This window comes from Arachis duranensis, chromosome 4, assembly GCF_000817695.3.
Source record: "Arachis duranensis cultivar V14167 chromosome 4, aradu.V14167.gnm2.J7QH, whole genome shotgun sequence".
NCBI lineage: Eukaryota > Viridiplantae > Streptophyta > Magnoliopsida > Fabales > Fabaceae > Arachis > Arachis duranensis.
The window spans coordinates 66,976,091-66,987,017 of record NC_029775.3 but is presented as its reverse complement, the minus strand read 5'-3'; the positions used below and the strand labels follow the sequence as shown (position 1 = coordinate 66,987,017).

Genomic DNA, 10,927 nt, shown 5'->3' with positions numbered 1-10,927 from the left:
TACATTGGGATCTGGTTGTACCCCGAGTATGCGTCCATAAACAAGAGATACTTATATCCCAATGAGGCATCTACTAGAGCGTCGATGCTTGGGAGTGGATAAGGGTCTTTTGGGCAGGCTTTGTTGAGGTCGGTGTAGTCGGTGCACATTCGCCACTTCCCATTTGACTTTCTCACCAAGACGACGTTTGCTAGCCATAGTGGGTACTTAACTTCTCTTATGAACCCTGCCTCTAGTAGGGCTTGCACCTGTTCTGCTAGAGCCTGAGACCGTTCTGGCCTGAGTTTTCTTCGTCTTTGTTGTACCGGCCGGGATCCCGGATGGACTGCCAACTTGTGGCTCATCAGTTCGGGATCTATGCCTGGCATGTCGGCAGCTTTCCATGCGAAGAGATCAACATTATCTCATAGGAACTGTATGAGTGATTCCTTTGCATCTCCTTTCAGGATCGTGCCAATATTAGTTGTCTTATCCAAGGTGTCTCCGATCTGAACTTTCTCTACTTCACCTTCGGGCTGTGAACGGAGTTCTTCTCGCCTCTGAACTCCACCAAGTTCGATTGTGTGGAACTTTCCTCCTTTGCCTCTGAGATTTAGGCTTTCGTTATAACAGCGACACGCCATCTTTTGATCTGCTTTTATTGTAGCTATCCCTTCTGCAGTTGAGAATTTCATACATAGATGTGGAGTTAAAACTATTGCGCCGAGTTGGTTTAACGTTGTCCGACTTATTAAGGCATTGTAGGCTGAGCTTACGTCGACCACGATGTAGTCTATCTTGAGTGTTCTGGATTGGTTCCCCTTTCCGAAGGTTGTATGTAGCGATACGTATCCCAGTGGTTGTACTGGAGTATCCCTAAGTCCGAACAGGCTGTTCGGGTATGCTCTTAGCTCTTTTTCTTCTAAGCCGAGCTTGTCAAAGGCAGTTTTGAATAAGATGTCAGCGGAGCTTCCTTGGTCAATTAATGTACAGTGGAGGTTGGCGTTTGCCAGTATGATAGTGATGACCATGGGGTCGTCGTGTCCTGAGATGATTTCGGATGCGTCTTCTTTGGTAAACGTGATTGCTGGGATGTTTGGCGCCTACTTCTTTCCTTCGACATGGTATTCTTCTTTGAGGTGTCGCTTGCGAGATGATTTGGAGATTCCTCCTCCCGCAAATCCGCCGTGTATCACATGGACGTATCTCTCCGGTGTGCGAGGTGATCGCTCAGACCGTCCGACATCTTCATCCCTTCTTCTTTTTCTTGGCTCTTCGTCCCGGTTGGCCAAAAACCAACATAGTTTTCCTTCTCTTACTAATTTTTCTATGACATTTTTCAAGTCGAAGCATTCGTTGGTGGAATGTCCTCAGACTCGATGATACTCACAGTATTCGTTCCGATTTTCTCCTCCTCTTTTGCCTTTGAGTAGCCGAGCTGGGGGTATTTTTTCCGTATGGAAGACTTCTTTGTAAACATCTACCAAGGATACCCTAAGAGGGGTGTAGTTATGATATTTTTTTATTTTCTCCCCGGAGCGATCTTCCTTTTTCTTGGATTCTTTATCTTTATCTCGGTAGGCAGAACCAAACCTCGAGGCTTCCCCAAGTCGAGAATTCTCCTCCATGTTGATGTACTTCTGCGCCCGTTCTTGTACTTCGTCCAGGGATGCAGGGTACTTCTTTGATATAGATTGGCTAAACGGTTCTTCTCGTAGTCCATTTATAAGGCCCATAATGGCAGCTTCTGTTAATAGACTTTGTATGTCTATGCATGTTTTGTTGAATCTTTCCATGTAGTTACGAAGACTCCCCTGATCTCCTTGCTTGATTCCTAGTAGGCTGGGTGCATGTTTAGCCTTATCTTTTTGTATGGAAAATCTGGTTAGGAACTTTTTGGTCAGGTCGTTGAAGCTTGAGATGGACTTTGGAGGTAGGTTGTCGAACCATCTAATGGCTGTCTTGGTAAGAGTTATTGGAAAGGCCTTGCAGCGAACTGCATCCGAGACATCGGTGAGGTACATTCTACTTCTGAAATTGCTGAGATGATGGTTGGGGTCTAAAGTGTCGTTATACAGAGTCATATCCAGAAGTTTGAAGTCCTTTGGGATTTTGGTCTTCATAATTTTCCCTGGTGAATGGATCTTGATCCTTGCGAGAGCCATCCTCTGCAATGGATCGAGTAGCTTTAGTTTTGAGATCGGCTTCGAGTTTTAATAGTTTATCTTCTAATTCTCGGCGTCGCCTTATCTCCCGATGCAGATCCTCTTCTTTTTCGCGTTGATGTTGGACTTCTTTCTCGAGTTGCTTTAATCAATCTTGAAGCGCCTCTATCACTCCTGGATTTGATGATTTTTGTCCCCGTTGGGCTTTGGAGTATCTTTGAGTGTAACATCCGCGTTCTTGTGCGGCGTTCTATCTTCCAAACCTGAATCGTGGTTGTTGTCATGGTCGTCCGCCATGGTGATGGGATGACTTCCAGGATCCCCGGCAACGACGCCAATGTTACAAGGGTTTACCTGAAACTGTAGGTCGATCTCGGACGAGATCTTCTGTGCTAGTCGGAGACGACGTGTCCGGCAGGTGTATAGCGGCCGGAGCTGGTGTGTCCGACTTGTGGAATTGAGAATGCTACTGATCCCTTGTCACCGAAGGGTGGGTGGTACCTGCAAGGGACTCCGATGCTTATGTTAGCAAGGGTATTAAACAGGTATTGAGTAGAATCAGAGTATGAGTTATACCTGTGTGCTCTAGTGTATTTATAAGGGTGAGGAGTGACCTTTCTAGAGATAAGATAGTTATCTTATCTTATCTTATCTTTATCTTTGAATGAGGTCATCTTATCTTTAGGGGAACCGCCTTTATCTTTCTGGGCTTTGGCTGCCTTTAGATTGGCTGTGTTCCTTCGTTTTGGGCCTGGCTTAGGCTCCTTTGGCGAGTTGGCCGAGCTCTTTGAGAAGATGTCGGATAGTCTGACCTGAAGAGGTCGGTCGGCTTGTCACTAATCATCCCGGGTCGGACAGCTTGACCCAGGGTATGAACACTACCCAATTTCGGATAGCCCATGGGTCAGTCACGTCCAAGTGGTCCCCAAGAAAGGAGGAATCACTATGGTACCTAATGAAAGGAATGAGCTAATCCCTACAAGAACTGTCACAGGATGGAGGATGTGTATTGATTACAGAAAACTCAATGAAGCCACGCGAAAAGATCATTTCCCACTTTCCTTCATGGACCAGATGCTAGAAAGACTTGCAGGACACGCATACTATTTGGTTATTCAGGATATAACCAAATAGTGGTTGATCCAAGAGACCAGGAGAAAACATCATTTACTTGCCCATATGGGGTGTTTGCCTATAGGCGCATGCCATTTGGGCTATGCAATGCACCTGCAACTTTTCAACGCTGCATGATTTCCATCTTCTCGGATATGATAGAGAAGTTCATTGAAGTTTTCATGGATGACTTTTTAGTATTCGAAGACTCCTTTCCTAATTGCCTAAGTCATCTTGCCTTGGTATTAAAAGATGTCAAGAGACCAACTTGGTCTTGAATTGGGAAAATGCCACTTTATGGTGACGGATGGAATAGTCCTTGGCCATAAAGTTTCTAACCAAGGTATTGAGGTAGATAGAGCTAAGGTGGAGCTAATTGAAAAGTTACCTCCACCAAGTGATGTCAAGGCAATTAGGAGCTTTTTGGGGCATGCTGGCTTCTACAGAAGGTTTATTAAAGATTTTTTAAAGATAGCCAAGCCCTTAAGCAATCTCCTTATGACTGATACACCATTTATCTTTGATGAGAAGTGCATGCTTGCAATTGAGAACTTGAAAAAGAAGCTGTCCTCAGCTCCTATCATCACCCCACCTAATTGGAATCTACCATTCGAATTGATGTGTGATGCATCTAATTTCGCAGTTGGGGTAGTGTCAGGACAGAGAAAAGAAAATTTGGTGCATGTCATATACTATGCCAGCAAGGTCCTTAATGACACTCAACAAAATTATACACTACCAAGAAGGAGTTGCTGGCAATAGTTTGCATTTGACAAATTTAGATCATACCTTATTGGCTCTAAAGTTATTGTTTTCACTGATCACACAACACTCAAATATCTATTTGCCAAATAGGAGTCAAAACCAAGACTAATCAGATGGATCTTATTGTTGCAGGAATTCAACATTGAGATTAAAGACAAAAAGGGTGTGGAGAACAAGGTAGCAGATCATGTATCCAGAATCCCTTGTGAGAAAGATGCTACACATGATACAAGTGTAAATGAGTTCTTCCCAGATGAGCAGTTAATGTTGGTTCACAAAGCACCCTGGTTTACAGATATTGCCAATTTTAAAGCAGCCAGTGACCTACCCCCTGGGATCAACAAACATCAAAGCAGAAAACTCATCAATGATGCTAAGTATTTTATTTGGGATGAACCTTATCTCTTCAAGAAATGCTCAGATTGAATCTTTAGGAGGTGCATTTCAGAAGAAGAAGGACGAGAGGTCCTGTGGAGTTGTCATAGCGCTAGCTATGGAGGTCATTTTGGAGGAGAAAGAACCGCAACAAAGGTACTGCAATGTGGGTTCTTCTGGCTCACTATCTTCAAGGATGCTAAGAAACTGGTGAGGAGCTGCAATGAGTGCCAAAGGGCTAGAAATCTACCCAAGAGAAATGAAATGCCACAGCAATACATTCTAGAACTTGAACTGTTCGATGTATGGGGGATCGACTTCATGGGACCATTTCCAACCTCATATTCAAACAAGTATATCTTGGTGGCAGTGGACTATGTATCTAAATGGGTGGAGGCCGTGGCAAGCCCAATAAATGACAACAAGGTAGTCATAAACTTTTTTAGAAAGAATATCTTCACCAGATTTGGAGTCCCACGAGCCCTCATCAGTGACGGAGGGAGTCATTTCTGCAATAGACCATTGGAGACCCTACTCCTAAGATATTGGGTGAAGCATAAGGTTGCCACACCTTATCATCCCCAAACAAGTGGGCAAACCGAGATATCCAATAGAGAGTTTAGGTCTCAAGCCTATGAAAACACCAAGATTTATAAGGAAAAAGCAAAAAGGAGACATGATCTCAACCTGGCACCAAGAAGTTTCGAAGAAGGACAACATGTGCTTCTCTACAACTCCAAATTGAAACTCTTCCCTGGAAAACACAAATCAAGATGGTCCGGCCCCTTTCTAGTCACAAAAGTCTCACCTTATGGACACATAGAAATCATGGAAGAAAGCTCAAAGAGGACATTCACTGTGAATGGGCAAAGACTCAAACACTACTTGGGCAGCATGGGGGAAGCCCCCAAACAGAAGTATAACCTCAACTAGAGAAGCAATCGTCGAGCTAGCGACGCTAAAAAAGCACTTTGTTGGGAGGCAACCCAACCTGAGGTAATTCTCTTTTCATGATTGTCTCAATAAAAACTTCAAATTGAGTTTTCTGTATTGTGAGGAGCTAAGTTTGGTGTTGCACACCAAAATATTTCAAGGGTGAATGTGGAACTCTAAGTTTGGTGTTCCACCAAAGACTCCAGCTGAAGAGTGCATTGCATCCCCTCAGTGATAAAGCATTGCTCTAACAACCAGAGAACTCACTTGACAGAGGTTTAACCTCTAATGCATAGTTTGTCTTTTTAAGCTCATAGTTGTTTTCTTAATAAAAGCACATAAGGTTTCTACATGTATTTAAATTGCTGCATTAGGCAAGGAACTAAGTTTGGTGTTCACACACCAAATTAAGTTCAGAAATTCACAAGCATACATGCATGCTAACTATTTTCCAAGTGCTTGGGGAACAAGCAACTTCCAATAGTGTTATAGGAATTCAATCAATCTCAGGGAATAATCATACCTCATCATCCAACGAGACAAACAAGGACGCAAAATGCTAGGATGATAATGCCAAGGAAGACATCATGAGGTTGTATTGAACTGTCTCGGAGTTGCAGTACTCTAATTGAAAAATGATTGAATATTGTCCTAGAAACCTGCATCTTCTGCTTGTTCCTCTTTATTCACATCGAAGTGTGCTAGTCTAGGCCCTAGTTTTCATTTTCATCTTGCTTATATGTATGCTTGCCCTTCTAAGTCAATTAAAAAGAAAATGTTATGAAAAACAAGAGTGGAGTTATCTTGTGAAGCAAATTCTTAAGTTTGTGGTATGGTCATTGATCAGCTAAGTTGGTTCACCTACAAGGTATAGAGGCAACTATATGATCTAAACCACATGCTTGAAACACATTCTATGAGACTAACCAAATAATAAGATCCCAATAAGAGAAGAGAAAAAAACAATAAGAGTTTGAAAAAGAAAGAAAAACAATAAGACATAATGCTAGGCACCAAGGGTTTGAATATTGAGGCATGTGTCTGTGGTGTCCATGTGCAAGGGATATGCTTGGATGAATAAACTCTTACACTACAAGAAAAATACCCATTCAGCCACACTTTTTTTAAGCTACATTTGAAAAGCGTAGCCTATTTTATGAATAGGCTACGCTTTTCTCGGTGTTGTCTTTTTTTTAGAGAATAGGAAACACAATTCTGGCATCATTTAAAAAGTGTAGCCTTAGATACTATAGAAATCACTTATAAAGCGTAGCCGTATGTTGATATTTATGGGTACACTTTTTATACCAAAGAGAACATTTTTTAAGGGTAACCTATTTACTAAGTTTTGGGTGCGCTTCGGAAGTGATGCCTAAGATATTCACCTATACTTAAATGAATTTGGTTTTTTTTTTGGAAACCCTCATTCTTCTCCTCCAAAAACACGCTCCTTCTCTGCTTCACGCCGTTTTCACGCCATCACCACTCGCCGTCGCCCTTCTCCTTCGTCTTCACATTTGCTCACCCCCATTCACCGTCGCCCTTCTCCTTCGTCTTCTCACCATCGCTCACCACTCACCGCGCCGCTCCTCATCTTCTTCACCTTCGCTCACCACTCACCATCGCCACTCCTCATCTTCGTCGCTCACCACTCACCGAGACATTGAATTTCTTCTCTCTCTCAAAGAAAAACCCTAGCCACTGTTCTCTTTTTCAAGCTGTGTCGCCGCCGTCGAATCTGGGCCAGCCGCCGTCCCCGCTCCTACTGCTCCAGTGCCGTCGCAACTTGTCTTTATCATTGCGTTGCGTCGCCTCTGTTCCACTGCCGTTGTTTGTTCCAGTTCCGTCGCCTGTGCTCCACTGCTCCCTCTCCCTCATCTTGGTTTGAGTTCTGTCCTGCATCTGAGTACGAATTCCATCTGTTATTGTTTTTTTCTTGTTTTTATTATGTTATTGTGATTTAATTATTGGTGTTGTTGCTGTGTAACTTTTAATTGTTCTTGTTGGTGTTGTGAATCTGAATAACAGAGAATGATGACATATTGATTCTAAATCTGAATAGTATTGATTAAGAGAAAAGCAATAATTAGAGGACATGTACTGAAAATTATATCTTAGAGGACATAGTTTCTTTGGTTTTGACAAATCTAAGCCGAGCACCTGATTTACAATGCGGGGTTACAAGAATAGTGCAATGCTAAGCCAGTTGAGGTGATAAATGACTTCTTGTTGGACCATTGATTTATTTATCATGTTCATCATTTAATCATTTGTCTATATCCCCTATATAATTTCTTTGACATTCTCAGTTTACAACAGAGAGGGAAAAGTAAAAAGAGCTGAGCATATTCTGTAGATCATGTAATTTAATGTTATTTGCTTGGGCACACAACTAGGCTCCTATCTTTTGATCTGATTATTTGGTCCATGTTCAATTTAAGAACAATAAGCACTCTAAAAGCTATAGGCATTTGGATTATTTGTATATCCTATTTTATGGGTATAAATGACCCCAAAAGGTTTCTTAATCTGCTAGATAGTTGGTATTGATTGCTTGAATCATTTTGTCTTTCCAAAGTCTACTGTTGCAGTTATTCAAGCTATTTTGTCAGTTGAAAAACAGCTTCAGCAACTTAACATACGCGAGGAGGAAAACAATAATTTGCGTTCTAATCTGTTGAGTAGACTGATTCTAACTGCCTCCTCTGACAGTGTTATTGCCAATGCTACAAAAATGTTGTCTTCTTTAAACAAAGAATCTGCTGATCAAGGCGATCTAAAAAATTTGATCATTGCATCTGAGGCACAATTTCCAGAGGTTTGCCTTTGTCCTTTTAATTTACTTCCTTTTGGGCTTCGTTTTATACTTTGCACTTCAATATAAAATTGTTGATATTATTAGTATGAATAGGTTACTAGAGCTCGGAAAGCTTTTCAAATGGAAGAGGAACAATTAAATTCATTGATCGGCTTGTATCGCAAGCGCCTTGGAATGTGGAATTTGGAATTCATGAGTGTTTCTGGAATTACTCATTTGATAGAGGTTACAGTTTGAAACATTTGAATTATTTTTTTGTTTGTTGCCTTGTAAGCATCCATGGTTTGCAAATTTGTAATTGTTTCACCTATTGTTTTATCACCAAAAGAAAAAAGGGAAGAAAATGATATATGTAGTGTTTCGAATCTGTGTCTCAAATTAATGAATTTGGAGTGATTCAAAGAAAGTTTGTTTTGAAAGAATAAATTTTAATTACCCCTAAATTTGTTTTGGCTACAGTTGGAGACTGACGTTAAGGTTCCTTCAAACTGGGTTAAGGTTAATAGCACAAAGAAAACAATTCGGTATCACCCCAATGAATTAATGATGATTTCTTGATGTTATAGGCATAGTACTATACTGAGTTATTAACATTAATCCTATCACACTCTTCAATGTTGTTGCCGTAATTGTGCCTTTCTTTCTTTGATTTTCACATATGAATAGTATGTTAATATTGTTTACCTTTGAAGATTGAAACTCTGAGCGATTTCTAATTTTGTTTGTATCACTGCTGCAGGCCATGCAATTGCTGCAGAATCTAGAACCTTCGATGAAAATTCAACAAATCCAGCAAAGGAGCTTGGCCTTTTGGTAAGTGAACTGAAACTTATGAAATTGAATTTATTAATGATTATAGTAGTTTTCTGACGAGCAATTTGATGGTAGGAGGAAAACCCGGAGACAAGTGTGTTCTTGATCCAGTTACCAGCAGCTTTGCCAGCGATTATAGGATCAGCTTCTTCTGGAAGCCAAGATGGCAGTGAGAGCTCTTCTAAACCTCAAGGATCCATAAAAAAAGTGAAGCCCTATAAGTTGAATGAACTACCACCTGGCCTCATGGGCAAAATGCTTGTATACAAGAGTGGTGCTATCAAACTGAAGCTTGGCAGTACACTTTATGATGTAAGTATTGCATTCCCTATATAAATTGCATGATATAATCTTGGTGTTAGTTTTTCAATTCCTTTTCTTAATTTTCAAGTATTGAATGTACTTTGATAAGGCGTCGGAAAAACTAATTTGTAAAGAAAACAAGGTCGAAGCATGGTCAAATTCCAAAGTCACGTGATATAGATGCTCAGTGACACAATGTTACTGAAAGTGATCTTTAATCTCTGACGTCTCCCCTTTTGTATTTGCGCAGATTAGTGTGACTCGTTGGGTGAAGCCTCCTATTGGTAAGGTGAAGCTGAATTGTAATACAAGTCTATCCTTGGCGATGGGAGAAGCTGCCGGGGCTTACATTCTTACCCTATTTGCTGTAAGTTATTATGTTGGTGCTATGCAGCCTCTCCCCTTTTTAAATTACATTAGAGTTTCAATGATGGATCGTTCAATTTTTCTAATGTTTTTATGTTTACAATAGATGAAGTATAGACAACGTGTACTTGGTTTGATACTTGTTTCACCTCTATGCAAAGAACCATCTTGGACTGAGTGGTTGTGCAACAAGATTCTTTTTCTATACCTAAAACACTAGGTTGTCTTGTAAAAATAAATGTTACTTCTTTCTTATGATTTTGGTAACAGGTCATGTCAAATTTACTCTATTTTTGTGGCATGTGCAGGGTGGCAAAGGAAATGTTGCTGAAGCGGTACTATAGCAAGGTGTACTTTGTGCATCCAAATTCCCTCTTTCTACTTCCATTTAGTGAGGCTGAGTTATTTGCTTTTATTTATGGTGATAGGACATTCGAGGTGGTGCTCAATTCCCAGAGTCAGATATAGTTAAAGCTTGCCGAAGGGTTAGTGAATATTTTTTGTTGTTGTACAACAACTCTATTTTAAGTATTGCTATATTCCTTTACATAATATCTAAAATTTTGCTTTCTTTATATGATCTTTGAAATCAAATAGTGCTAAAAAATGTGATCACGATTACTCACTTGCGGAAGATTTTCTCGAGATTACACCTCGGAAGACAATTGGAGAATTGAAGGAATGTAAAGAGGTTAGTCATTTTTTATTATTTTTCACTTTCTTTTTATGTTCATTGTTCAAGTCCAAATTAAAATACTAATGCCCTTTTTATTGTTACTTTTCTTTTAGGATGGTGATTATGCTGTGTATGGTACAATTATGGGAGTGATTGGTGGATCTGATTGGTTTGTTGCTCAATGTAGATGTGGCATTGAAGTTGTTCTGAAGCTTGGGTCATACTATTGTGAAAAGTCTTCAAAGCATGTTGATTTGTTTTCCTTGAAGTTATAGTGTTGGTATGAGGTTTATTTATGTTGATTATCATTTGTATATATTATAAAAACAGGTATAGAATTAAGGTGAAAGTTATTGATTCCTCAGGGAGTGCAACCTTTGTCATATTTGAAAAGCTTGGATGCCTTTTGCTACATAAGTCCTGCACTGAGATTTTTATTGTTTAAAGAAATTATTTAGTATAATTATGTATTTATTTTTATTTTATAATATTCAATTTATTTAAATAAAAAAATTTATTATACATGTAATTATATTATTAATTATTATGTTGTATTAATAATTATTAGAAAATTATATATATATACAAACAAAAAAAAAACGAGATCTAAGGCTACACTAT

General features: G+C 39.9%; 1 protein-coding gene and 1 long non-coding RNA gene across 4 annotated transcripts; both read left to right on the top strand.

Annotated features, from left to right (window-relative positions):
- Positions 1–6,741: 6,741 nt before the first annotated feature.
- Positions 6,742–9,232, top strand: LOC127746786 (DNA mismatch repair protein MSH3). 3 transcript variants are annotated; one of them, XM_052261157.1, is made up of 5 exons: positions 6,742–7,236; positions 8,043–8,148; positions 8,242–8,373; positions 8,888–8,961; positions 9,037–9,232. In XM_052261157.1, exons 2-5 carry the CDS (start codon positions 8,065–8,067, stop codon positions 9,065–9,067), a joined length of 321 nt encoding a protein of 106 aa, XP_052117117.1. In that variant the 5' UTR covers positions 6,742–7,236; positions 8,043–8,064; the 3' UTR covers positions 9,068–9,232. The 3 variants fall into 3 exon arrangements, with proteins under 3 accessions (XP_052117117.1, XP_052117116.1, XP_052117115.1); XM_052261156.1 differs by having other exon boundaries at positions 7,922–8,148; XM_052261155.1 differs by lacking the exon at positions 6,742–7,236 and having other exon boundaries at positions 7,527–8,148.
- A 281-nt stretch (positions 9,233–9,513) lies between these two features.
- LOC107484410 (uncharacterized) lies at positions 9,514–10,697 on the top strand. The gene is made up of 4 exons (XR_008008129.1): positions 9,514–9,631; positions 9,939–9,978; positions 10,059–10,321; positions 10,420–10,697. It is a non-coding gene; the product is annotated as an uncharacterized LOC107484410 (long non-coding RNA).
- The last annotated feature ends 230 nt before the right edge of the window (positions 10,698–10,927 follow it).

Coding starts and splice junctions, on each gene's coding strand:
- LOC127746786 (XM_052261157.1), top strand. CDS start 8,065: ATGTTGTCTTCTTTAAACAAAGAATCTGCTGATCAAGGCGATCTAAAA. Junction 8,149..8,241: donor CTGAGGCACAATTTCCAGAG/GTTTGCCTTTGT, acceptor TAGTATGAATAG/GTTACTAGAGCTCGGAAAGC. Junction 8,374..8,887: donor GAATTACTCATTTGATAGAG/GTTACAGTTTGA, acceptor TCACTGCTGCAG/GCCATGCAATTGCTGCAGAA.